We start from the raw sequence: 27,799 nt of genomic DNA on the forward strand, positions 1-27,799 counted from the left end.
GCCTCTGGATCTAGGAGGAGACAACATAGCAGTAATAATAATTGTTCTGAGGAACATTTTGTTGACTTGACTGCTGCAGGCCAGTTCACAAACTGGAGTGTCATACCTGTGGGGTTCTGCCCCATACACACTGATGAAAGCTCAGCCTTTGGTCAGAAAAAAACTGATTCTCTTGAGCCGTGTCAGACCCTGGTAATGGCAGCTGCAGTTGCCACCAAGACAGCTTGGAAGCTGCGTGAGTGAAATGCTCTCTCCTCTTTTTATTAGCTAGACCTCTGCCATGTCAGCAGCTCCACTTTGGAGCGTATTAACTCCATCTTGGTTGCTTCCCCTGGGCTTTGCTACTGTATTTTTTTCTTCATTCTTTCCTTCCCTCAGCCTGCCTGCTTTTCTGGGGAGGCTTGTTTGTGGTGCATAAGACTTAATGCTGCTGGACTCTTGCTTTCAGGCTTGGAAGACAAGTTCCAAGGGCAAATTTGGTGTACCTTAGTGTAAATTTAGTGTACTGATATGCTTTGTGGGCAGCAGTGATGGGCTGCTGCTTATACAGAAAGATTTCAAGCTACCTTGAGGAATGTCAGCTGGAGGTTTCAGGACTTACAGTGGACAGCTGCCTTATCAGGTGGTGAACAAATTTCTGCTTGGCTAAGACTGCTTAAAGAAAGCCCTGTATTTGTCTGGTTCTATCATTGTATACAACTGGTACTATCATTTTTGCACTTGTTTCCTCTCACTGTTGTCTATCTTTGGGTATTAAATCTAATTTTGTATCCCCTGTGCAATCCTTTATCATAAAGGGAGATGTCAAAAATATGCTTCTCTGCACAGGGGATGGTGTGCATAGGGGGAGGCACACAATAAGCAACAATTAAAGGAACGCATGGGAAGAAACCCTGCAAGTAAAGAAAGTTATTGTCATTGGAGAAGAAGAGATGAGCCACGTTTGGATGCCTCAGTGCAACCTCAGACTAGAACATGCTGAGCTGGTACCCTGTAGGGTTGAGCTTCTTCGCGTACTAACTTTAGAGGTATCCAGGACCTCTTTAAGAGTAGAAGAAGAGGAGAGAACTCTGGAGAGAGACGTGCTGTCATTTAACCTCTGTACAAAAGATGAGACCTGCTGAACCAGGGCTCCATTTAGGCCAGTATCCTGTTTCACACAGTGGTCAACTGGTTGCCCTGGAGAGCCAACAGCGCATAGAACCAAGGCCATCCTCCTATGTTGCTCCCTGGCACTGGGTTCAGAGGTTTTTTACTCCATCTGAATACGGAGCTTCCTTTTACTTGCCATGGATAGTAGCCATAACAAATGTATTGCTGTGGAGGCTGTCCCAGACATGGTGCCACTAGTATGTGTATCCAGAAGCAGTTGTTGCAAATTCCCAGGCAGGTGGCCAACTAGGTCTGCTCTGTACGGTTATTTTTATGTTTAAATATTCTGACAGATGTAAACAGTGTTTAGTGCTGGGGGAAATTTCCAAGTGAAAAGGAGAAAGCAGCTCATCAGGAGGCTATGGAAGGCTAGGGAATTCTTCTATTGTCTGGCAAACATTTGTTCTAAAGGAAATTCATTTTGAAGCTAGAGCTCATTTGCTGAAGCCAAGGGTGTTGTTGTTCAGGTTGTGGTATTCATTATTATTAGTCTGCAGGTTGGGAAAACCTGCAGATTCCAAGCTGAGCAACTGGGCTTCTGACCTGAATGCTTATCTTGTTCCAGTTTACACACTTGCAGCAGGGTGGTATAGGGATTCCTATCTCTCTCTTTAAAAAACAAACTCTTACTTAAAAATGCCACTATATGCATAAAACATGCAACTAAAATATCCTTTCTCTTCTGCTTTATCATTAAAAGTGCACTTGTATATTGTTGTATGTGGGGTGTGGGATGATAATAAGTCTGATGATGGAAAGTACTCAGGCTTTACGTTTGCTTTGTCTTGCAGAGGAGATCATAGCTCACAGCAGCAATGTTTCTTCACTGGTGCTGGGCAAAAATTCGGGCCGGCTGCTGGCAACCGGTGGAGATGACTGTCGAGTTAACATCTGGTCAGTTAACAAGCCCAACTGTATTATGGTAAGAATTGGCTAAATCTCCTTTGGCTTGCAGAAAAATGGGCCGGGAAGTAATAGCTTTTGCCAGGTAGAAAACTGTAGCTATTAAAAGCCCTGGAGTTGAACAACGGGAAAAGCTCATTCTCTCTGTTACCTTGAGGGGTGGGGAGAATGAGACTCTGTGGTTGTTTTAAAAAAGAGAAAGAAACAAAAGGAGAAACATTTCAAAAGCAAGTAGGAATGCTTTTTTCCCACCAGAAAATTGTAACAATAGATTGGCCACCAATTAATTTAGTAAATGAATAAAAAAGAGGCCTCGTCCAGAAGAACTTGGAACTTATCCACTACCCCCAGTACTCAGTACTTCCCACCACCACCACTACCATGCAACATCCTAGATGTCCATAGATGGTCTTATTACCATTTCCCAACAAAATTAATTACTTGTGAGCCCTGCACAAAGTGATTCAAGCTTGGGTGGATTTCTTTTGCCTTGACATATATTTTCTTCCAGCCTGTTCTTCAAAGGGGTGAGAAGAATTCCTGATGCCTCCAAGAGAGGAGGTTAGTCAGGACTGCCCTTGGTAGGATTCAAATCCAGTTTCCTCTTCTTGCAAATTTTGAGATCCTGCTTCACCCTGTCCCTGTTTTTTTTGACCCAGGCTGGCCTAAGCTGGGGCAGCCCTCAGGTAGCATATTTTGGTCATCAAATAGTGCGGAACTTTTCTGACCCTGCTGGTGGACCTCCAAATGACAACTGGTTTTTGCCATTGTGCAATACAGAGTGTTGGACTGCATGGGCCATTGGCCTGATCCGACATGGCTTCTTATGTTCTTACGTTAACTTCATTAACAACTTTCTTTCCTGCTAATTGTCAGGGGATAGGTGAGCTAATTTAGAAGTTTCTCCTATAGTGTAAGAGCTGATTTGCTGTGGCTGTAGTGCTGCTTCTGTAACAAATGAAGGAGCCAAGAGGCACTAAGTTAAAAAGAGTCTCTGCATTTCTATTGGCTGGCACTTGCTAGTAGGATCTGGGTGGCATTTGGGAGTGGCCAATGGTTCAGAAGAAGAGCATCTGTTTGGCATGCAAGAAGTCACAGGTTCAATTCCTGGCATCTCGTGTTAAGAGGCAGGCAACAGGTGATGTAAAGGATTGCTGCCTGAGACCCTAGTGAGCTGCTTCCAGTCAGAGTAGACGATACTGACTGTGATGGGCAAGGGGTTTGATTGACTATAAGGTAGTTATGTTCACCTGGGAAGGTGATTCCTTCCTATAGAAACATTGCTTGGCTTCCAAAAGGGTGTCCAAAGACAACTACATTTTCTGGTGAAAAAGGTCAAGATGGGTAGCCATGTTAGTCTGTCTCTTGCAGCAGAAAAAAGCAGGCGTCCAGAAGCACTTCAAAGACTAACAAAATTTGTGGCAGAGTATGAACATTCATGAGTCACTGATCTCTGTTTCAGATATCTGAAGAAGTCAGCAGTGATTTACAAAATCTCATCCCCTGCCACAAGTTTTGTTAGTCTTTGAGGTACGACTGGACTCTTGTTCTTTTCCACTGCTGGTGAAAAATGGTTATACATTTAAATGCTCATACCCTGACATTTAGTGAACATGAGGGTTTGGAGGTCAATAAGAGTTTTGTGAACAAGAGTTGAGTGTGTTGCTGGGCTAGCCACAAAGCAGAGAGCCCCAGGATTGCGAGGTACTTTAATGGTGACCATGTCTTACAATGTAGTTCAATAATTATTGGGAGTCAACAGACTTTCAGTTTGGCTGTCATAGAGCAGGCCAGTTGCAGGCTGCAAACATAGCTGACTGGTTTGGCTACTAATCTTTGAGAACGGAAGGTGGGGGGGGGGTACTTTGCAAGACAGATTTTATGCACATATTATCAGGCAAGTACATAAGCACCTTTTGCATAGAAGTATCATTTAAGCACAAGGCAGCATTCACCTGAAAACAGATTCTCACTCTTAAGCCCGCTGACACTGTAGGTCAGAAACTAATCATTCCCATATAATGAAATATTTGTTTCCCTGCTGAAGTGATATATTTTAGCAGCAAGGTCATCTGGCCATCTGTGTTTTCTCTTGTTATGTAGAGATATGTATCCAGGGCCACAGTATGCTGGAACTCTGAGGACAGTCTTGCTTTGAGTATCACAGGTCTCTCTCCCCTCCAATGCTGCCACGGGTATTGTTTGCAGGTTATTTACTATATTTTTCTCCAAGGAGCAGAGCAGCATAATACGGGATTTGCCTTTTCCCAGTTTTATCCTCACAACAGGTCTTCAAAGTAGATTAGGCTGAGTGAGCAAAGGGTGATTGACTCAATGTCGTCCAATGAGCTTCATAGCAGTGTGAGGACTGGAACATGGATTTCCCGGAGCCAGTGTATCTCTGACCAGTGTATCACTCTAGCATTCTGCTGCTGTAAAAAACACTTTGTGCTTTATCAGGTGGAGGCTGTAGAAGCTTTCCAGAAGCTTTAAAAAAAAAATTCCTTTGCTTCCAAGATGAAGAATAGTTTAAAAGCAAAAAAGCCACTGAATATTTACATCAGTTATTCAATTTTTGATTTGATATAGCTGAAGTAAAGAAAAACAGTCTCTGCAGAATAGTAATTTCAGTTGCTTAGCCTGAACTTGTTTTTTTAATTCAATAGGCAAAATGAAGCTACCTGTATTCTACTAGCAGTTTAGTTCTTGGATCTTAATCCACCTCTAGGAGGAACTCTGCTCCTCCTTTCATCTGCAAGGCTGGTACCCTGATATCTTCTGGGGCTGTGAACATGGCTGTCATGTAACTTCCATGCATTCTCTACCTCATCCTGCAAAAAGAACTGTAGCAATCAGTCTAGGATCTTCAAAGCTGCTGCTGTGAGCTCTGGTTTGAGGTGGGACTTTGTTTGGCTCATTGTTGCTCTTTGTCTTGTCCAGAGTTTGACAGGTCACACAACCCCAGTGGAGAGTGTGAAGATCAATACAACTGAAGAGCTGATTGTTGCAGGGTCACAGTCAGGCTCCATTCGAATCTGGGACCTGGAAGCTGCCAAAAGTAAGTTCAGAGCCAAGTTGTTTTGTGACTTCCAATTTCTAAATTGCATTGCAGCTATCTGGCTTTTTAAACAACACTGATGAGATTCTAAGAAATCGTGTGTGTAGACTTCCTCCAGTTTCTATTAAATTCTAATTCTAATTTCATTTTAAACCAGATTGCTTTGAACTGAAGTTTTAAAATATCTGCCTGATCTTAATTTTTAGAAAGGGGGGGTGGGGTTGGTGGGAGAGAGGTGCAGAATCAATGCTTGCTGGGTTATATCAATACTTTCCTTCCTACCTAGTTCTTCGTACTTTAATGGGTCACAAAGCAAACATCTGCAGCCTAGATTTCCATCCTTTTGGAGGCTTTGTAGCTTCAGGCTCTATGGACACTAACGTTAAGGTAAGCTTGCACTGAGTATGTCTCTTTGACAACAGTTAGTTCCCTGTGGAATATTTCTTCTGCAACACCGACATATTGGTTTGTATTGAGGGGTGCTGCTGATATTCTTGCTTGACACTTCTGAAATTCTGTTGCTAATGTAACCTCTTTAGCAAGCTGGCAATTTATCCCTGGGCATTTTTTAACTCTGTATTTAACTAATAAGCCTCAGATTGTTTTCCAGTTGAATGATACTTCCCATTATTGGTGGGTGGTGGAAAAAGCTGCTTATCATTGGACATATAAAAGGAAAATACATAGCTTGTGAGACTCACTATTCCCTGGATTTAGTTTGCTAATTAATCTACTGGGATTACATGACTTAAAAAAATCTTAGCTTTAATCAGGTCTTTTGATTTTTTCAGAACACTTCCAATTGTGTAACTTTTCTTTTTCCCCCTCTTGTGCAGCTTTGGGATGTTAGGAGAAAAGGCTGTGTCTTTAGGTACAAGGTAAGCGAAATCGTTTTATCTAGGTCTCATGTAGGACTCAGGCAGCCCAATCCAGACATACGTGGGGGCTGCTGCTCGGGCATGGATGGATCTATGGCGCTGCTCATTGGCTTCTAAAGGGGAGATGTTACACCACACTTGGAGGGGGAAAAGCGGCCCGACGAGCGAGAGTGAACCCGTTGCCATGGTGATTCTGCCCAGGCGCACGCCATTGGCCCGAGGTAGGGATGGGGGAAGTGCAGGCTCGCGTGGGATTGGCCAGCCCATTGCACGTGACCGGGCGAAGGGGCGGAAAGCCCGCGCCTGAGAGGCCGTCAATCCTCCCACTCCCTCCCGGTGTCAGAGAGGCCGTCAATCCTCCCACTCCCTCCCGGTGTCAGAGACTCTGCCAATGGCAGGCAGGCGGGCAGAGGCATGCGCAGATAAGCAGGAAGTGCCAAGTGCAGAAGTTCGCTGTCCTAGACAGCGGCTGGAATGTGTGTCTGGGAGCGGCCAGACCAAGTCCAAAAGACACCCTCTGGAGCCCCACCTCGGTCTTGCCCTGCTGCTGCCCCCTGCTATGTGCAAGGAACACCTCCCCTGGGGGCCGCAGAACTCAGAGTGCGAGTCACTGGGCATGCATCCACTTCAGCAGCCCCCCCCCCCAGTGCCCAGCGCACAACAGCTTGTGCAGTCGGGTAGGCCGTCAGCCCGGGCAGGCTGAGGGGCGGCACCTCCCCTGTCCAGCCACGCGGGGGGCAGCGTGGCGGCTCATACCCAATTCCCCCCCCCCAAAGAACCAAGTCTGCCCACCCTCCCAGGCACTCCCTCGGAGAGGCCACTGACAGAGGGGGAGGGTTGCCATGGGAATGTGCAGCAGATGCCAAGCAGGAGAGACAACAGAGGGCACAGCTCAGACTTTATTTTTCCGAAACAGAGTGCAACAGACTCCCTGAAGCGCGCTGGGCAGTCTCGTTGAGTGGCAGGCAGAAGCAGCTGAGGGAGTGGGGAGGGTGTTGGAAACCTCACTGTTGGAGTCCCACCTGCAAAACAGAGACAGAGATCAAGAGCACCTGCAGGGGCGGCAGCTGGAAGAGCAGGCTGCATTTCAGCCAGGTGCTCTTTTAAAGGGACAGTCTCTTGACTCACCTCCCCACGTCGGGGCAGCTGCCACACACACACAAACCGTGCCCTTCCAGGGGTTGGGAATGTGACAGAGGGCAGACCAAGGGAAGGGAGCAGGCAGCAGCACAGGGGAGTAGGCTCAGCAAATGCCCCCTGCTGGAGCCCACTGCCGGGTTCAAGTGCCAGAGACGCTTGCACACCGAGCTGTCGAGAGTGAAGGGAAAGGGAGGACGGGGGTGGGGGGGACACACAGTGGAACTTACCCAGCCATGGGCAACAGTCCTCGCATGCAGAGCCTCCGGGAGCCCGGAACCTGTGGAGACCTGGAAACAAGAGCAGTTAGCCCCAGGGGAGAGACCTCTCTCTCCCCCTCGCAAGTCAATGATACTGTCAAAGCAACCGCGCGGTGCAAAACCTGTCACCGACGTGCCTGCCTGTCCCTCACTCTAAGTCTGTATGACTGGGAGCTCGCCGGCAGAAGTTCCCGCCACGTGCTCCTTTCCCTAACAACTGAGTTGTGCGAGGCAGAGCAGAAGTATTTCTAGGAGGGAGAGGGCTGCGATTGGGCGCCGGGGAGGGGGCTCGCCAGGCCGAGGCGCGAGGGGATTGGTGAGGCAATCACTTCGCTCCCTAAGGGGTTTGCGAGCTTCCGCAGCGGTGGAGGCGACCTTTGTTTTTGGTTTCAACTAGTGCCTATGGGACACGCTGCTATTTTTGCAGGTGTAACGTTGTGCCTCTCGAGGGGGGTGTGTTCTGGGCCAAACTGCTCAGGGAGCCGCCTAAGCCTGGCTGCACCACCTGCTCCGCCTGAATGCCGTGCTCTGCCTCACTTCCGCCCACACTCAGGTGCTGCTGCCCTCGGGCGGAGCGGCGCTTGGGTGGCCCCCCGCCCACGTAACTCCCCTCCACTGTGGCGGCACTGGTTGTACGTCGGCACAAACCCTTTCTGTGCCCATGTAGCGGCTCATCTGCTCCCAAAAGACTTTCCTCCCCCTCCCCTCTGGATTGTGCTGTAAGACACTTCCAAAATCTCCTATGCCATTTGCTGTTATTACTTTGAACCCCAGATGCTTTGGCAGCATCTCTACAATCCCTCTGCATGCATATCCAGCAATTCAGCCACCAAAGTTTACAGTTACACTATTTTTGTAAGCTGTATTCTATAAATTGTATTCTGCCAGTTTTGTATCTATTTACTTAGGCTGTCGCTGTTTTCAAAGGCTCTAAGTAACTTACAAAATGTCTAGTGTTTTGTATGTGCGACTAAATACAGTGAAATAAAATTATCTACCCTGGTGCACTAGGGAAAATGTGATATTGTTAATGTAATATTGAAGTCAGAGAAACTCCCCAGTTGTCGCAAGCTTTTTGTAGTAAAGCCAGTAAGATACAACTAAAAGCCGAAGTAACAAACATATTTTACAGGGGGAAGCATTAATAAGCATGATGAACATATGAAGCTGCCTTATACTGAATCAGACCCTTGGTCCATCAAAGTCAGTATTGTCTTCTCAGACTGGCAGCGGCTCTCCAGGTCTCAAGCTGATGTTTTCCACACCTATTTGCCTGGACCCTTTTTTGGAGATGCCAGGGATTGAACCTGGGACCTTCTGCTTCCCAAGCAGATGCTCTACCACTGTCCCTCCCAGATGTGTATTAAAATTTTTTTTAAAGATGATTCTCATTCCAAAAACATAGAGAGGCAAAAAAAAGAAAGTTAATTTTACAGGTATTAGAATTAGGCTTTCCTCTTGAGTAACCTTTAGCAGGCAAATCTTATGAGATTTATGTATAGTGCGTCCACAATAGATAATTGCTGCACAGCATTTAAATAAGGTTTTCAATGTCCAAAGCATTTTCCATATGTTTTGGGTGATCCCTCATTTTCAGGGTTCTTTGGATACAATGGATGATGTTTGCTGCTCTAACACTTTGAGAGAGGGCAGAATACTGTTAAAAGTAATTCTATTATCAAGTTATAAAGAAAGAGATTTAGTTTTCTTGTCAGCTAATAGCTCTCTTTATTTGCCCATAGTTTAGACCTGGCAAAGAGAGTGGGTAGATACACTGTTGCAACACCAACAGCCTGGTACTATTATAGTTTATCAGATTTATTGTGCACTAGCTGGGTTGCCTTGGCAGGCATAATCCATCTCCATGTTGTGTACATGCTGTCTGCTTGGGTCTCATTCTGTTCAATGGAAATAACCTGATTTGGGGGGGTGGGGTCAAGAGGCATGCTACGCAGGCCAGTCGCCTCTTGGATCATGACAACATAGCACCTCCTGGAATACTGCACTACACTAAGGAAGGAAGAACTTTCCTGCTTATGAATAGTGCCGTGCTGTTTTCAGGGAATCAAAACAATTTGCTTTTACAGGGCCACACACAAGCAGTCAGGTGTCTCCGATTTAGCCCTGATGGGAAGTGGCTGGCATCCTCATCAGACGATCACACTGTGAAGGTAAGAGTACTGTGGTGTGGACCTCTTCATCTTCTGCCACACCTGTTCCTGGTGTGGCAGTGTCAGTCACTCATGTTTGTCTGCCTCCCTGCTCTTAATGTCTTATGAGAAGAAAGGTGCTCTTGTTCAGGTAGGATGCGATACAGGGCTGGGCAGCCTCACCCCACTCAAACCTTGAGTGTTCTTTCTGCTCTCCAGCTCTGGGATCTGGCTGCCGGGAAGATCATGTGCGAGTTCACAGAACACGTGGGCCCCGTAAACGCTGTCGAATTCCATCCCAATGAATACCTTTTGGCCTCTGGTAGCTCTGACAAGTAAGTACTTGCTGGGAAAATTAGGACAGTGGCTATACTGCAGGATGAGAGAGTGGCAGAAGCCTCAACGAGCTTGTACTGCCAGGTTGTAAACTTTCATACTTGAGCTTCTAGGCTTTGAACTGCTGTGATGGAGGAATGCGTTAACAGTGTGAAAGCTTAGAATATGGGGCTGGTTAGAGAGGGAGCATAGTGCTTTTTGAAATGCAGAAGTTCAGTTCTCAGAGCCTCCTCCTTGGTAGTTTGTTCATATAGTTTTCCAAAAACTTCTTGTATAGTGTCCAAGCAAAAGACTTTGGCACAGATGTTCTGGCTCAGCAGTTAACTAATCTTGGAAAAGTCATGCTTCTTTCTTTCTCCCCCCCCCCCCTTTTTGGGCCTCTGTGGGAAGTTTCACCTGTCTGGGGCAGTGATGCTCTGTATTCTTGGTGCTTGGCCAGGGGGGGGGGGGGCGCAAAGTGGAAGGGCTTCTTGCCCCAATTGTGAACCTCTTGATGGCACTTGGTTTGGGGGTTTTTGGCCACTGTGTGACACAGAGTGTTGGACTGGATGGACCATTGGCTTGATCCAACATGGCTTCTCTTATGTTCTTATGACTGACACTGTGACCAAGGAGATGTGAGGACCCAGGCACTATAACAACAAAAAGAAGTTTATTATTAGTGCTCTAAAACAATAAGTGGGTGATAAAGATTTAGTACTATAGTGAATGTGAAAGCAGCAGAGGTTGATGCAGATAAACAGAAGCCCTGATGCATTTACTAGACGTTCCCTGCTCTAATAGCAAAACTCACCACCTCCCTTGGGTGAGGGATCTCTTCCCAGCTGCAAGCTTTCTAGACTACAGCCTGCCTCCAGCTCAGCCTTCCAGAGAGCCAACATCCCTGCCTGCAGCCTCTTCAGGGAGGAACATGCACTACCTGTGCTTGGCCCTTTTATGTTTTCCTCCCAGGTCCCACCCCTCTCTGGGCTAGTTTCCCTCCAAAACCTTGCCACCCAATCAGAGGGATGGAAGGGATCTTGGAAAATGTAGGCTTTCTGTAATTTATTTAATTCCATTTATATCCTGCCCTTCCTGCTGAGGTGGGCTGAGGGTGGCTTACATGGTCATGCATGTGCACAAGTATAAACATATAATAAGACATAAAAACCATAAAACAGTTTAAAAACATAGAAGATTGACATTTTGGTGCTATGATCTTAAGTTTCAGGTTGATGTTCTCTGTGAAGCAGATCTTAGTAATGACTCCTAGGCAGGCTTCTTTGGAGCCTGTAGGCCTCACTCTGAAACAAGTAATTATGCCACTTTCCATCTGAATTTTTAACAGAAACTTAACCTGTTGCTGGAAGTGTAGGCACCAATGCATGTTATCGATGAGAAAAGTTTGCACTTGTCTCAGGTTCCCTCAGATGCTCTCTTTTCTTAATTTGTCTTGCAGAACCATCAGGTTCTGGGACTTGGAAAAATTCCAGGTGGTGAGCTGCATCGAAGAAGAGGCCATTCCTGCCAGGTCAGTGTGACTTGGGCAATGTAAAGAAGTTGTACACAGTTTGACTTGGGAGTGGAAAGGGGCATCCATAAGTTTGTGTTGCCTTGCCAGGGGAATCTCAGCCCAGTGAAGCTGCAGAGTTCTTGTGTTGCTTATTGTTAATGTTTTTGAAGCTGTCTTAGGCTGAATCTGACTATCAGTCCATCAAGGTCAGTATTGTCTATTCAGGCTGGCAGCCGCTATCCAGGGTCTCGAGGGGAGGTCTTTCACATCACCTATTGCCTACTTTTAAGTAGATGGAAGGGAGGCTAAGGAGGGTGAGCTGAGCATGCAGTTCAAGGCCAGCAGAGATGATAATGGTAGCCTGGTTTGACTGGCTTAACAAGAGGTTTTCTTAGCTGCATTTTGAATGTAGTTGTCAGCCCTTGTTTTGCTCAGCCACACACTCAGCTCTCTCCTCCCCCTTTCAGGTGTGTGCTGTTTAATCCTGATGGCTGTTGCTTGTATGCCGGTTGCCACGATTCTCTGCGCGTGTATGGCTGGGAACCTGAACGCTGCTTTGATGTGGTCATGGTGAATTGGGGCAAGGTGGCTGACTTGTCCATCTGTAACAACCAACTGGTGAGTGAGTGAGGTGGTGCGGGTAACTTGAGTCTTCTAGCTTGCTTAGTGATAGGTTGCCAAGTTCCCCCGGCCACTGGTGGGGGTGGGGGTGGGTTTCCAGCTCAGGTTGGGAGTCTCCTGGAGATAGAGGGGTGGAGTTTGGGGAGGGCAGGTACCACAGTGGGGTACAATTCCATAGAGTCCATCCTCCAAACCAGTCATTTTCTCCAGGGGGACTGATCTCTGTAATCTGGAGAAAAACTGTAATTCTAGGGGATCCCCAGGTCCTGTATGGAGAGTGGCATCCCTACTTAATGGGTTGCTGGGCAATGAACCAGGCAACCACGGTTGATGATACAGGCTGCAAGAGGTCCTGCTGGCAGCAAAATCAACATGACAGTGGTGTTGCTGAGACACTTATGTGGGACTGTATGTGCTGTGTTGGAGACAGGTCCAAGAGGTAGTGTGCACATGGAATCCTTGGAAACTATGCATTGAATCCTGTTGTCTGTTTCTATAAATATATTCTTCACTGAAAAAGCTTCCTCTGCCTTTCCATAAGAGCATAAGAAGAGTTTTGCTGGATCTGTTCAGTGGCTCATTTTGTCTAGCATCCTGTTTCATACAGTGGCCAAACATTGGCCCTGGATGGCCAGCAAACAGGACACAGAGGCCAAGGCTTTCTTCCCATGCTGCCTGCTAACACTGGTATTCAGAGGTTTGCTGCCTGTAAGCACAGAGGCCTCTCTTTCTCTCCATGGCTATTAGCCATTGATGTACCTGTTCTCTGGCAATCTGTCTAACCCCCTTTTAAAGTCATCTGTATTTGTGGTCATCACTACCTTCCCTTCTCTCAGTTGCTGTAGCCCACTTTCTTAATAATCTTAATGGTGGGTTTTTGTTGACTCCAAGAGGATCCTGTATATTTGATACAGAACCAGTGTACAAATTACATGGCAGTCTCTTTAGGCTGCTCTTTAAAAGGCATTTGGGAATTCCACAATGGTTGAGGCTGTCTCTTCTCTTTGCAGATTGGAGTTTCTTTCATGCAAAGCACTGTGTCTTCGTTTGTTGTGGACCTTAACAGAGTCTCAAAATGTGGGTCAGGCCTCCATGGGCTGGTTAGGGATGACAAGCCTCTTGTTTCACCTGTGCCCATGGGCTCCTCTCTGCGACGCATCTATGACAGGCCATCAACAACATGCAGCAGACCTCAAAGGTAAGGAAGGCTTCAACAATCTTTGTGTCTCCTTGGTGTCTGGTTGCATAGGTGAGAGTGACTGAATCCCCACTGTCTTTGCCATCTGAGCAAGACATAGGAAAAGGAATTTCTTTTTATACAATTACAAAAGGAAATCAGATAAAATCATGCAAAATATCTGTTGTTCCCTGCACTACAGGCATTGTTATTTAACTTACATTAAAATGCGTGTTGTTGTAGCCTTTGTGCTATTGCTTGTGCAAACAAAGTTCTGCAAAGTATATCTTCCTTTCTGCTCTTGCTCCTGCTGGCTCTAATCTAGTATTTTTATGGATTAATGGCAGAATGAAACACAATTCTGAGAGTGAGAGGCGCAGCCCCAGTAGTGAAGACGATAGGGAGGAAAAAGAATCCACTGCAGAGATCCAGAACCCAGAAGACTACAAGGAGATCTTCCAGCCAAAGAATTCCATCAGTGAGTGGTACTAAAATAGCTAATGGTGGGATTCAAGATTTCCTGGATTAACTAGGTCTTATCCCTGGTGGAAACACTGTGGTAGATTTTTCCATCCACCATTGCCTTTTAAAGTTCTGTCTTTTCATGGTGGTTATGAATGAATGAACAGCTAGGCTAGTAGCTTACTAGAAAGTTTCTCTTATTTAGGTGGAAAGCTGTTTTATGGGATCACCTCTTTCCCTCACACCATCATTTGTTTAAAATGTTGTTAACTCCAGAGGGTTTAAGAGGCAAGATAGTGTTTGCACCAACATGCAGTATTTTGGAGAAGTCTTCAGTCATCTGGAACTGGTACAAATTACCCCAAAATGTATGGTGCTACCAGAATATCAAAAACAGTGTGCCAGCTGTTGCATTCCTTAGAATTTATCATCAGTGGGCAATGGGCCACTCTGCAGAATTATATTAATCATATTCAAGGTTTTTTTTGGGCAGGAACACAAGGAACACAGTTCCAGCTGGCTTGGTGTCAGGGGATGTGACCTAATATGCAAATGAGTTCCTGCTGGGCCTTTTCTTTAAAAAAACCCTGTGTGAAACAATGGTGATGCCAGGGGGTGTGGCCTAATATGCAAATGAGTTCATGCTGGGCTTTTTCTTCCAAAAAAGCCATGATCACATTAGGGATGAGTCTCTGGATTGCAAAAGCTGTAATTTCTTGTGGCTTCTGCAAATGCAATCAGATTCAAGGCTGGATTTTTGCCTTTTGCAGCTCGAACTCCACCCTCCAAGAGTGAGCCCTTTCCTGCACCTCCTGAGGATGGTGAGTTCAGACTTATATTTCAGGGAATGGGAGACCCCAGGAACCATCACTGTATTCCTGCCCTTCCTGTGGATGCTTGCAAAACCTTTGTTGCCAGACGAAGTTATGAGTCAAAATTTCCCTTGACTTTTGAGATAGCCAGATGTGTCATGTTGAATCCTCCCCTTGGACAAACTCGTATGTAGTGGGATCCCTTGCCACCAAAGAGCAACGGATTATATCTGGTGAAAATGACAGGCCCTTTCCCTTATCGAATGGCTAGGCCAGGATAACAGAAGAGTCCTGAGTCCTTTATGACTCTCTTCCTGCCCACGAGCACCTTGGATTTCTCCATTTGAGGGACCTCAGTACAGAATGAGCATGGTATAATCGCTTCCTTTCTCATTGCCTCCAGAACCCACACTTGCAAAAGAAACATCCACGCCGAGTAAGGCTGCGGATAGCCAAACCCCATTGCCAAGCCAAGAAAACGTAAGCATCTTGCAGTGGTTGCTATTTCCTCTTGTCCTCCATTTATCGCAGTAAATGTTTATCATGGGGATGCATCCAACAGCATGCAATTTAGGATAAGACGGATGATTCTAAGGAGGGTCTACCAGTCTGGCCCTCTTGTTGGAATCTAGTTCCCAGCAGATTTGGGATCTGATGGTTGAAATTCCCCTATGACTTTGTTTCTTGTTGTTGCAAAACGTGTTTTAAGAAAGGTGAGGTAGGAGTTGAGAATCCCTTTAACTGGCAGTAAATGGTATCTCTCCAGGTTTCTTGAGGGTGGCCACTGCCTTAGTTTTAGATGTCACTACTATCTGGTAAGAGCCCTGTGGTGCAGAGTGGTAAGCTGCAGCACTGCAGTCCAAGCTCTGCTCACAACCTGAGTTCAATCCTGGCTGAAGCTGGGTTCGGGTAGGCAGCTCATGGTTGACTCAGCCTTCCATCCTTCCGAGGTTGCTAAAATGAGTACTCAGCTTGCTGGGTCTAAAGTGTAAATGACTGGGGAAGGCAATGGCAAACCACCCCCTAAAAAGGCTGCCCTGAAAACATTGTGAAAGCAACATCACCTCAGACTTGGAAATGACTGGTGCTTGTACAGGGGATTACCTTTATCTTTTTACTATTGAATGGGGTGCTCTGATGGAAGGGGAGGATGGGTGGAGGAGATTAGAATCAAATCTGCCTTTTAACAGAGCCTTAACACAGTGTTGGAAGGCTGCAAACATGGTCTTAAACAACGTGTCTGCCCTGACTTGATATCTTCTTTTTCTTACAGCCCGACCCCATTCAGAAGTCACTAGTAGCTGCCTCAACCCCCATTACCAGAGTTGAGCCCTCAGTGATCCCTGCTGCCAGGAATGAGCCCATTGGGCTGAAAGCCTCTGACTTCTTGCCGGTAATCTTGCCATCCTATAGAGAGGGGGTTGGGGAAAGGAATTGGCAGTGGAGAGTTTTCTTGCTGTGCTCCTTGGCTACTTCAGAGGTGGGTGAGCCTTTTGCTTTAAAATGGCAAATCACCGGCCTTGCAGTCTTTTTGAGGAAACTAGAGTGTGAACACAAGCCCTTGGATAAAGACCTTGAAGATGATCCATTTGAAGGTTTGTTTAAAGGAACAAGAAATAGAGGAAATTGGTGGGCTGCTTTTGGGGGGTTGGTGAGGGCTGTGGCTCAGAAGCAGAGCATCTGCCTTGCATGCAGAAGGTCCCTCAGTCAGTCCCTGATAATTCCAATTTAAAAGGTCTGGGAGTAAGTGATGTGAAAGAACTCGGCTCATGAGTCTGGAGAGCCGCTGCCAGTCTGTGTAGACAATACTGACTTTAATGATTTATCTCTCCAAGGCATTATCAATCAGTTGCAGGGGGCATTTGCAAGCAGGAAATTCAAGAAATCAGAGAGCAAATTTAAGAGATTAGAGGTTAGCCAAATGGCTTTGCATGTAAGTAACAAGTGAGATAATTTGTGTCTTGTGGGAAATGAGGCCACATTAGGAGGAATTGTCCACTAACCAGAGAAAACGAAATTAATGAGCAGTAGGCTTATAACAGATAAAAGGAAGTCTTTCGCCACCCAAAGAGTAATTAACATGTGGAATTCACTGCCACAGGAAATGGTGGCGGTTACAAGCATAGACAGCTTCAAGAGCAGATTGGATAAACATATGGAGCAGAAGTCCATTAGTGGCTATTAGCCAGTAGAGGGAACACTGTGTCTGGGGCAGTGATGCTCTGTATTCTTGGTGCTTCGGGGGCCACTGTGGGTGGTCTTCTGGAGTTCTGGTCCCACTGGTGGACCTCCTGATAGCATCTGGCTTTTGGCCACTGTGACACAGAGTGTTGGACTGGATGGGCTGTTGGCCTGATCCAACATGGCTTCTCTTACATTCTTAATGGATTAAGTGTGATTCAGTAGAAGTCAGCTTCTTGTGTTAAAGAGGAGAGTGAGACATCATCTGTAGAGTCCCTCTAGGCAAGTTCCTGAGAGGGGCAATTTGCGTATAGTAACCCCTTGTGGCCTGTTGAAGAACAGTTCAGTCCTCTCTATTCTGTGTCTTACCAAACTGTGCATAAGGCAAGCAAATGTTTTATGTGCTCTGAATAGCTGCAAAAGGAAGGCTACCCAGTGGGCTGTGTTTCCCTGGGAAGGGAAGGTGGCATCACCATGTCTCCTCTGAGCACTGTCAAGGAATCATGGTCAAAGAGCAAGTTATCTGTTACATTAATGTGAGAGGGGAAGGGGGGGGAGCCATAGCATTTGACACAAAAGGGGTTCTTGTAAAGATTCTAATTCAGGAAAGAAAGATCATTGGCAGTGAGAAGTACTGAATTTCACTCAGACTTGTTTGCTGTGCAAATGGAGGATGTGCCCTGGCAGCTTGCAGCTAAGTAAAAGAGCCTGTGTATCATGATCAGTCTTTTCTCTCAACACATATGTGTTAGAAGACACCTGATATCAGCATATCAATTTGATGGAACTGCTTGATCTAGAGCCAGTTCGGTGTAGTGGTTAAGTGTGCGGACTCTTATCTGGGAGAACCAGGTTTGATTCCCCACTCCTCCACTTGCACCCGCTGGAATGGCCCTGGGTCAGCCATAGTTCTGGCAGAGGTTGTCCTTGAAAGGGCAGCTGCTGTGAGAGTCCTCTCAGTCCCACCCACCTCACAGGGTGTCTGTTGTGGGGGAGGAAGATAAAGGAGATTGTGAGTTGCTCTGAGATTCAGAGTGAGATATTGGATATAAATCCAATATCTTCTTCATCTTCATTTTTGAGGGTGAAGAAAATTTGCTGGAACACATGGAATGGCTTGGCTGGTGAACATTAGTGAAACAATCCAATGACAGTTATAAATTCCACTTACAATAAACTGAGCAAATTAAAGGGAATGTAACAAATAGATGGAAGAAGAGGTCACCTAGACTGATGTACAGTTTCGAAAAGCAGCCAGCCTGATGCCCAATCACTTTATTCTGAGGGCTCTTTGTAGCCAATGGAGTGAATAAACTTGGGCCCTCCTGGAAAGTCTTGCTCTCCCCTGTTTCCCAGGGAGCAGGTGAAAGTACATGTGTGTGGCCATTCCCCCCCATATGGGACCTGAGTCTTTTTATATAAAGGTACACAATAGATGAAGGGGGTGCCTTTTCATGCCTTTCCCCTATTTTAGGGCATTATAAAGTGCTACAGGGGCTTTACATAACACACTCTGTCTTCACCTCTGCTGAAAGTCTGCAAGCCTATTGCTTGCTTCTGTTGGGATCAGGCCTGTTGCTATAGGGGGGCCTATGAGGGCACTGCCCCCCCTGACTTCCAGGAGGCCCTCCAGGGTGCAGCCTGTTTTCTTTCTTTTTTTTGCCAGAAGAAAGCTTATGAGAAGCGGCGAGCCCCACAGTGGATGGGAAAGGGTGCCCTCCCGACTTTAAAAAGCCCCCTGACTTTTAAAATCCTTGCTATGCCTCTGGTTGGGGTGATTTTGGAAGTTGCCAGTAGACAGCTTTTTGCATCATGTAGGCACAAAAGGAGGATAACTGAAATCTATGGCATTTATTTGAGAAGCCTCCGCGTAGGAATCCTCATCCCCTGTAACTCAAAACATCACACTTCCACCACCTTGATAAATGCCTCTTGAGTTCACTTATGGAGTTCTTAATATTCACAGCCTCTTTGACTTGTTATGCTGAAGTTTGGTTTTCTGTTGAAATCCATCTCCAGTTGTAAATCCTAATTGGCTATCAAAACATGAGAGGGAACATGCATGCTTGGCCTGGAACTAGCAAGAGAGTGCAGGAGCAGTGACTTCTTGCTAGCAGGCCAGAGCTCTTAACCACAGCCAACCGTAAAAGATGAAGGCCAGTCACTTCACGTACCTATTTAACACTGACTGTAATTGGCTGAATTGGTCCATAAAGGTTAGTATTGTCTTCTCAGATGGGCCATGGCTGGCCAGGGTCTTAGGCAGAGGTCTTTTGCATCACTTACTGCCAGATCCTTTAACTGGAGATGCCAGTTAGTGAACCTGGGTCCCTCACTGTGCTAAGCAGATGCTCTGCCACTGAGCCACAGCCCTTCCCTTTTCCTGACCCTATTCAGATGCCATCGATGGCCACTCTTGCCTCCTTTCTGGCCTTCCATGCCTCCTATCTGGTTGGCTTGGTTCCATATGCTGTAACCACCTTGTATTTCCCTTTTGTGTCTCTGTGTCCAGGCCATGAAGAACCAAAGCCTGACAGAAATTGTAGATGATGAAGCCATGTCTCAGATCCGAAAGGGCCACGAGACCATGTGCGTGGTGCTTACCAGCCGGCACAAAAACCTGGATATGGTGCGGGCCATGTGGAACGCCAGCGACATCAAGGCAAGTTGGTCGCTTTGGGGAGGGGGGTGGCACTACAAGAGGAGCTGCGCACAGTTGCCTGGGACTCAGCGGCCGTTTGATTCCAAATTGCTTGCAGCTGTGAGCTTTTGTGTGAAAAGGAGTGGTGTGTTCATGAGTTCCAGCGCTGTATTTCAGGACTACTCCTACTGTACTGCTGCATACCCTCAGAGATTTAGGTCATTGTGAAGCAACTGCCTCTAATTCTGGACTGAAAACTCAGCACTGCATTGCATAGGCAGAAACAAGTTGAATGCAGGTCTTTTGCTTTATTTTCAGCCTGCTCTGAGGGAAGGTGTAGCGAGGTTGTGCAGTTGCTATTTCCATCAATTCTACCCGGTTTCCCGGCAATCTGTGCCTCAGCCACCCATTCCATCCTGAGCCAAACATCCCTTCCAAAAGAAAACCTTTGCCCATCCTTGTTTTTGTCAATGGAATATGTGTGCTGGGGAGCATAACTCCCTCACTTGCCACATTGGCAGTGCCAAGGTAAGAAGCATGTTCTTCTGGTACGTCTCCCCACCTGCTTCACTCCCAGTTCCAGTTCTACCCACTCCACCACAGAAGGGTTCTGTAAAGGCAGTGAACAGAACAGTAGTTTCCATGGATTGTATTTTTCCTGCTTTCCCTTTCCCTGCATTAGTTAGTTAAGATGTAGAAGGGAGCCCAACCAAGATGTACATGTAATGCCACTGGCACACTCAGTAGCCACTAGATGCGTGACCTTATAGGTGGCTGCTAAGAACACAACAGCAGGTGTCCTGGATCAGACTAATGGCTTGTCTAGTCTGACAGATAAAGTCTAGGAGGAGTGGAAGGAGGCACTTTCTGCATCCTTGGAAGGCATTCTTGGAATTGAGGGTATAAGGGGTGATCATTCCACAAAAGGTGTCATTTGCCTTTCTGACTGGATTGAATTCCCTGCGAATCCCAACTGGTTCTCCCTTGCTGGTTTGCAGGAACACACAGTGGGGCTTTCTGTCCCACCAAGTTCACAAGCAGGAAGTCATCTAGCTCCTGAATACTCCTAGAGCCATGCAGCTCCTGTCCCAACCAAGCAATCATATACTCTGCTGGGTGTCCAGGTGCCTCTGCAGTCTGAAGAAACATTCTTCCTTGAGATCTGTGGGCCTGCAGTCTGGGCCTTGGTGCATTCTGGCACCGCCTATTCCTAGTGCAAGTCTTTTTTTTAAAGCTAGGAGCTGGTGTTTGGGTTTGCAGCCTGTTGCTACTGTAAGTTTCTCTGTGAAGTTTTTGGTCAATACTAATGGCTGAGGTGGGGTGGATAGGTACAGATCTTCCCTAGGCTGAATGCCTTTGTGTTTGAGAGAAGCAAATCAGGAGTTTTGAGAGCCAGTTGGATGTAGTGGTTAAGTGTGTGGACTCTTAATCTGGAAGAACCAGGTCTGATTCCCCACTCTTCCACATGCAGCCAGCTGGGTGACCTTGGGTCAGCAACAGTTCTCACACAGCTATTCTCCCAAGAGCGGTTCTCTCAGAGCTCTCTCAGCCCCACCCACCTCACAGGATGTCTGTTGTGGGGAGAGGAAGGGAAAGGAGATTGTAAGCCACTCTGAGTGAAAGGCAGGGTATAAATCCAATCTCTTCTCCAGGTGAATCAAAGTTTTACTTTTGTGGTTCTTGCGGGGGGGGGGGGAATGTTGCTTGGTAACTGGTTCTGCTCCCTGTTCATAGAGATGCTGAGCTGAGAGCAGCAGAGCTGAAACTTCCCCAGGTCACTAGATAGAGCTGAAGCCTTAGCGATGCTCTGCAGTTCTGCATCTTGAGGATTTACCATAAGTATGATAAAGCCTACTCTAATCCTACTCCTGCTTCTGTTTCCTTTTCCTCAGACTTCTGTGGACTCAGCTGTGGCTATCAATGACCTTTCTGTTGTTGTAGATCTCCTGAACATTGTCAACCAGAAAGCGTGAGTTCTAGATGCTTTTCTTAAGAGAGCGGTAGCCAAGCAGCTTTAGGGATTCCTAGAGAACACATCAGCACTAGATCCATTCCAGTCTGGCTTCTGTCCTGGCCAAGGGAGTGAGACTGTCCTGGTCACTGTAATGGACAATCTCTGAATGCAGCTGGATCAAGGCAGGTCGGCACTGCTGTTAATATTAGATCTCACAGCAGCATTTGACACAGTCAGCTATGATATGTTGACTATCAGTGATATCAGCCTTGCTGATGTGGGAATACATCAGATGGCCTTACAGTGGCTTTCCTCATTCCTCCACAGACAGAGGGTGGTGTAAGGGGAGGATGTCTCAGCTAGATGCCCCCTGATGTATGGTGTCCATCAGGAGGCACTCCTCTCCCCATTGTTGCTCAACATCTATATGTGCCCCCTTGCCCAGCTGGTACAGAGTTTTGGGCTAGGGTGTCATCAATATGCAGATGACACTCAGCTATATTTACTGTTGGGTGACCATCTGGCCTTGGTCCTGTCATCTTTGGCCAAGGGTTTGGAGGCTGTGATGGGCTGGCTGAAGAAGAGTAGATTGAAACTGAACCCATCAAAGATGAAGGTTTTGTGGCCTGGGGGATTAGGGTTGGAGCACAGATTACCAGCCCTTGACGGGGAGCTATTGACACCAGCGCCAACCATCAAGAGTTTGGGAGTGACTCTGGATACCTCTCTCTTAGTGGAGGCTCAAGTTGCACACATTGCCAAAGTGGCATTTTTCCATCTCTGCCAAGCTAGGCAACTGGCTCCTCTCCTTTCTCATTTGGACCTAGCCACAGTAATCTATTACCTCCAAATTAGACTACCATAACTCGCTCTACACTGGCCTACCTTTGACTTTGACCCAGAAACTCCAATGGGTCCAGAATGTAACGGTACAAGTTCTGACGGGAATGCCATGAACGGCATATATTCTCCCTATGCTGTGCCAGCTGCACTGGCTTCCTTCTGGTTGAGTACCAAGTCAGATTCAAGGTTTTGGTTATGACCTTCAAGGCCTTGAGTGGTCTGGGACCAACATATCTACGGGACTGCCTCCTCCGCTATGTCCCTGGAAGAGCATTACACTCTACTGGTCAGAATCTGCTGATGATCCTTGGCTCTAAAGAGGTCTGGCTTTCCTCAACAAGAGCCAAGGCCTTTTCAGTCCTCCCCTGACCTGGTGGAACGCTCTGCTGGAAGACACTAGGGCCCTGCAGGATCTTTTACACTTTTGCAGGGCCTGTAAAGCTAAGATGTTCTGCCAGGCTTTTGCCTGAGGACAGTGACGGTTGCTGAGGCATCCCTCCCCACCACCCTTGGAGGAGGGTCCCCTGCCCTCCAGTGCAGCATCCAGAAAGCAGGAATAGTAGCACTTCAGTATGACGCCATCAGGGTTTGCAATCTGGTTTTTATTTTATTGGTTTTATTGATTGACTTGTGTATTTTTAATCACTGTTGTACATCACCTAGAGCCTGACTTCAGCCAGGATGGGGGGGATTCATCAAGCCAAATAAATAATAATACAAGGAGAAGGGGTGGTTTGGTTGAATTGTTGTGCATTAGGATCCTAAAAGGCAGTTACTGCCTTCATGTGGCACTTCAGCATGACCAATGTACTGGTGGAGGGAAGGGGAATTGTCCAGAATATGCCCTCTGGGATGCAGTTTTTACTCAGTTGGCATATCACAGGTATGAAACCCTTCATCAGCAGTATCCAGCTGATCTCAAATGCCTCTTGACACCCTCTAGAATTGAGAGGCGGTAGAAGGTTCTGAGGAACTTGGGCACATCTTAATGTGCACATCCCCAGACCAATGTTCTCTCTAAACTGCAGAGTCTTGTGAGCAAAAATTCTACTTTGTGAGCTACTGGCATTAAAGTTGTGAGCTACTACATAAGTTATTGTGCTCTGGGGTCATCCTTCCTGAACTAAGACAAAAATATGTGAGCTGGAGGCTAAAAGTCTGTGAGCTAACTCAGCTTAGAGGGAACACTGCCCCAGACCTGAGCGTGTAAGTCATTGCAGCATAATTTGGATCCCACATGAGACTGGCCATGGAGAAAAACTTCCTCCCGTCAGGCCATGCACTGCTTTCTGCCTTGGACTTACAGGTCCCCATCTTGTTCTTGAAAGGGATCTGAGGGTTTAATGGGGGTGCGGGGAGTATAGCAACTCTCTGAAATCTGTGTCTTTCCCCAGGTCTCTTTGGAAGCTCGACCTGTGCACTGTCGTCTTGCCTCAGATAGAGAAACTTCTCCAAAGCAAATATGAAAGGTGAGGCTCGGGGATTTAACCTGGGGAAGCTGGTGATTTTGTGGAGACCAAAGTTCTTTCTGGGAGCTAACATTTCTGTGACTTGTCGCTTGCAATTCAGTCATGGTGCTAAGACTGGGTTTCAGCCAAATCTCTTTTCAAACAGGGTGGGAATTTCCCAACCTGTTGGTGGCAGAGGCAGAAGCTTCTAAGTTCAGGACTTAGGAAAGGTTTATTCCTAATGTGCCTGATTGGTCTGTGGGCATTGTGCAGAAGGGCAATGCAGGTCTATGGGGAGAAGATTCCTTTTTGTTTAACTGTGTCACTTTGTAGTGTCATTTCCACCTCTGTGTTAGGGAAGTCCCCTCCCCTTTAGTTAAATGTGTTTTGCAAACTTGAGCCTGGTGAACAGGGGGGTGGGTTGGCTCCCAAAGCTAAATTAAGCACTGAGATGGACCAGTCTTTAGTCGATAGCCTGTGAATTGTTTTTCCAAGACAGCGGAGCAGAGAGAAATTTCCTAATGATTTGTCATTCTTAACCTTCCCTTTGTCCTTTTGTTAGAATTCAAGAACTAAGATTTTAACTTATTGCAACTGGTGCAAAGCTTTATTTTTTGTTTTTATTTACTTGGTGATAGCTGGATAGGGCAGGATTGTTGGTGTGCATCTAAGGATTCCTCCTTTCATTCTTACAGGGCTCTTTTATCTTTAAAAGCATCTCTGTATCTGAGTGTGTGCATGTGTGGTTGCCAGCACATTTCTGCCTGTTATGCAGCACGCCATTCCATAGGGTCTCCCACACAAAGGTGGTAACCCTACTCATGTACTGCTGCAGTAGAGCAGCTGTAGCAAAACAGGAATTCAGCCCATAGAGACAGGAGGCATTAAGCAGCACTGCCTGAGTTAATGGACTTTTGGTATGGAGGTGATTCAGACATCACTATTGTGTGGTTGCTGCCAGCAGAGGGAGCTCTATGCTGAGATTTATTGGCTCGCTCTTACCTGACTCTGTTTGTTTCCTTCCCATCCCTGGACTTGCCTGTTTTTGCTGGGCTTGCCTATAATGGCAGCCTGACCAGAGGAATTTGAGTGAAATTGTTCCTACAGTTTACTTGCAGATCGGGGGCATAGCATCACTAGGCTAATTTGTGCCATCCGAGCCAAAGAGCTAAAAAAAGCAGGCAGTTTTGATTTATTTATTTAACTTCGTTTTTACTCCAACTTCCATACTTCTCCATTTTATCCTCCACAATGATGCTGCTGTGAAGTAGGTTAGGTTGAGATTGTGTGACTGGTCCAGGGTCACCCAGCAAGCTTCCATGGCAGAGTGAGGATTTATAGAATTGGAAGGAGCCATGCAGGCTGCCAAGTCCCACCCCTGCTCAGCCTAATGCATCTCTGATGAGTGTTCATCCAACTGCTGCTTGTGCAGGGGAGCTCAACCATTTCTCTAAGCACAGCCAATTCCACTGCTGAACTACTCTTACTGCAATTTTTTTCCCCTAATATCCAGCCAGTACCTTTCCGCTTGTAATTTAAACCCATTATCAAGTCTTGTCCTCTGCTGCCAACAGGAACAGCTGCTTGGGTCTCCCAGATTCTCTTCCAGCCCCAACCACTGCACCACAGTGATGAGTCTAGTGTACTGCTTTTTTTAAAACCAAAAAGTCAGGAGTTGAATGAAAGGCAAGTCCGTTTACAGCCAGTGACTATGTTGCATGTTGGTGAGAAATGCCACTTTTCTTTCCAAGTAGTCTGAACGAATATGGTCCTGCACCTTGGCTTGAACAGTGAGACTTGGCAGGCCTTGCTGGATGTGCTTTGGAATGAGAGCCATCTCCCCCCACTCATCTGGTACTTTTTCAGGCTGAATGTTGATTTTTGAAAACATTTCCATTTTTTGCTGAAAGTCTGTGTTGTCTTAACAGCTACGTCCAAACAGGTTGCACTTCACTGAAGTTGATCCTGCAGCGCTTCTTGCCCCTGATCATGGATATCCTTGCTGCGCCACCATCGGTGGGGGTAGACATTTCCCGAGAGGAGAGGTAACATTATCTTAAAGGCTGGATGGCATTGCACTTGCTTCCCTGATTTGCAGGCCTTTGGGTGAAACTTCTGGATCTCTGCAGCTTAATATGACTGTCTAATCCAGGGGTGGGCATACTCGCTTAACATAAGAGCCATATAGAATAAATGTCAGATATTTGAGAGCCGCCAGACATGAATGTGGCCAGCCTTGCTCTGGCCTGCCAGCTCCCAAAATGCCAACCATGCCCCCATTCAATTCATGATACAATTATTTATTGCGCATATATAGAGAGAGAGAGGGAGAGGGAGAGAGAAGGAGGGAGAGGGAGGGAGGGAGAGAGAGAGAATCAAGGAAGAATAAAAGTAGCCTTCAGCTGCTGGCGCAACATCTTATTTAGTTCAGTTTTTAATGTATCTTTGATGGTAATAAATTAAACTACTAGATAACGAGAACTTTTTGTTTCCTGAATTTTTTTCTTGAGAGTGAAATGCTAGAGCATTCTCTAGCTCCCTCAGTTGGAAGCAAATGAGAGAGAGAGAGATGTGGAATGAGAGAAAGAAAAAAATAGATTGGGGGAAGAGAGGGAATGGTGGAAAGAAAGCAACTTTAATCTGAAATGCATTCTCCAAGCCACTGGCTTGCTTGGCGAAGGGGTTTAATAAAACAAATGTCTTCTCCAAGCCAGCTGATGGGGCAATGGGGGCTTCAAGAGCCACACAATATGTGTGAAAGTGCCACATGTGGTTACGGAGTTGCGGTTTGGTCACCCTGGTCTAATCCAAGGCCCTTCCCTGTTAGTTCTCCTAGCAAGCTTTATATATCCTTGCACTGCTGATATATCTTGCTACTCTCTTGCCCCATAGAATCCTGAAAACCTCTTAATCCTGTTGTTGTTAGCCCATTTGTAGGCCTAGCTGCTGTTAGCTCTGTATGTGGCTGGGAAAATACGCACTTCTTTTCTAGCTTATCCAAGGAGGGCCAAGTGGAAAACTCCTTTGGACTCCTTTTAGCTAGATTGACTGATATGGAAGATTTTCTTGAGAGAGACACCCACATAGTCTGGTTCACATGTGTGGAGGGTAAATGTGTCTGCTCTCTCCACAGCCCCTAATGGAGGATTTTTTATTTATTGAAGATATCTGCATATTGCTTCTCTGAGAAGCACCCAAAGTGCTATTTGTTTGTTTAAAAGATGTTTTAAACCCCTTTGGGATGGCAGCGTGCCCTGCTTCTATGTATTCCTTGGTTATGTTTCTACAGTCTCACTGCAGAGCCATCTAGGAGGGTCTGCAGCTTTCCCCTCGTTCCTTTTGCAGGCTCCACAAGTGCCGCCTGTGCTACAAGCAGCTGAAGAACATCAACAACATCATCAAGAACAAATGTGGACTCAGTGGCCGCCACGGCAGTGCCTTCCGTGAGCTGCATCTCCTTATGGCTGTCCTCGAGTGACCTCTGCTGCCTCCTCCGCCCATGCAGACACACCACCGAGGATTAGTCTTCCGACCACAGCGTCTCATTCCAGTCAGCTTTGGGTCATTCGTTTGGTGTCCAATATGTACACTCCTTCATGGGGGGGTGCGCTAGCTCGCTGCTCCATCTTCAGTGCCTTAACAGGCTGGATTGCAAACCAAGCTCCATCTCCCAACAGCGCAGCCCACCCTCCCTTGCATGCAGCAGCTGGGCAGAGTCCCTTGTTCCTGGTGACCAGAGTGCCTGGGACCACCGGCCCCTGCCCCACTTGCAAGCCCTCTTTCCTTTCCAGTCTTAACTGTAGTCTCATTGGCTTTGTCATTCCAGTGAGGGAAGGGGTGGGCCGGATCTGTTTGTGCCAGTCACATAGCCACATTTGCCTCTTTGGAAAGCTCTTGGGCTGGAGGAGCTGGGGAGGACCGGACCTGGGGCCATTGTGTCTGCTCCTTGCTTTTTCCTCCACAGTGCTGGAGAATGGGAGGGTGTTTCCTGTTCATAAAGCTGTAACTTATAATTAATTTTATTAAAACATTTGTAACTTTTATTTTGAGCTAATTTGTAACTTATTTTGAACATAAGAGAAGCCATGTTAGATCAGGCCAACGGCCCATCCAGTCCAACACTGTGTCACACAGTGACAAAAATTATATATATATACACACACTCTCTCTCTCTCTGTGGCTAATAGCCACATATGAACCTCTGCTCCATATTTTTATCTAACTCCCTCTTGAAGGTGGCTATGCTTGTGGCTGCCATCACCTCCTGTGGCAGTGAATTCCACATGTTAATCAC

At 46.6% G+C, this 27,799-nt stretch overlaps 1 protein-coding gene across 1 annotated transcript; it reads left to right on the forward strand.

Annotated features, from left to right (window-relative positions):
- On the forward strand, positions 1-27,548 carry KATNB1 (katanin regulatory subunit B1). Its single transcript, XM_060252797.1, has 19 exons — positions 1-235; positions 1,944-2,074; positions 4,996-5,113; positions 5,400-5,500; positions 5,950-5,991; positions 9,476-9,559; positions 9,758-9,873; positions 11,313-11,384; positions 11,834-11,984; positions 12,998-13,185; positions 13,512-13,642; positions 14,397-14,447; positions 14,842-14,918; positions 15,712-15,831; positions 19,132-19,281; positions 21,153-21,229; positions 23,452-23,526; positions 25,434-25,550; positions 26,851-27,548. The coding sequence occupies exons 1-19, from the start codon at positions 196-198 to the stop codon at positions 26,981-26,983; spliced, it is 1,974 nt and encodes a 657-aa protein (XP_060108780.1). The 5' UTR covers positions 1-195; the 3' UTR covers positions 26,984-27,548.
- The last annotated feature ends 251 nt before the right edge of the window (positions 27,549-27,799 follow it).

This window comes from Heteronotia binoei, chromosome 1 (assembly GCF_032191835.1).
Source record: "Heteronotia binoei isolate CCM8104 ecotype False Entrance Well chromosome 1, APGP_CSIRO_Hbin_v1, whole genome shotgun sequence".
Lineage (NCBI taxonomy): Eukaryota > Metazoa > Chordata > Lepidosauria > Squamata > Gekkonidae > Heteronotia > Heteronotia binoei.

Excerpts from the sequence above, each read along its gene's own strand:
- KATNB1 (XM_060252797.1), top strand. The coding sequence starts at position 196 with ATGGCAGCTGCAGTTGCCACCAAGACAGCTTGGAAGCTGC. Across the intron at positions 13,186-13,511 it reads ACATGCAGCAGACCTCAAAG|AATGAAACACAATTCTGAGA; the intron begins GTAAGGAAGGCT and ends GATTAATGGCAG. Across the intron at positions 25,551-26,850 it reads GACATTTCCCGAGAGGAGAG|GCTCCACAAGTGCCGCCTGT; the intron begins GTAACATTATCT and ends TTCCTTTTGCAG.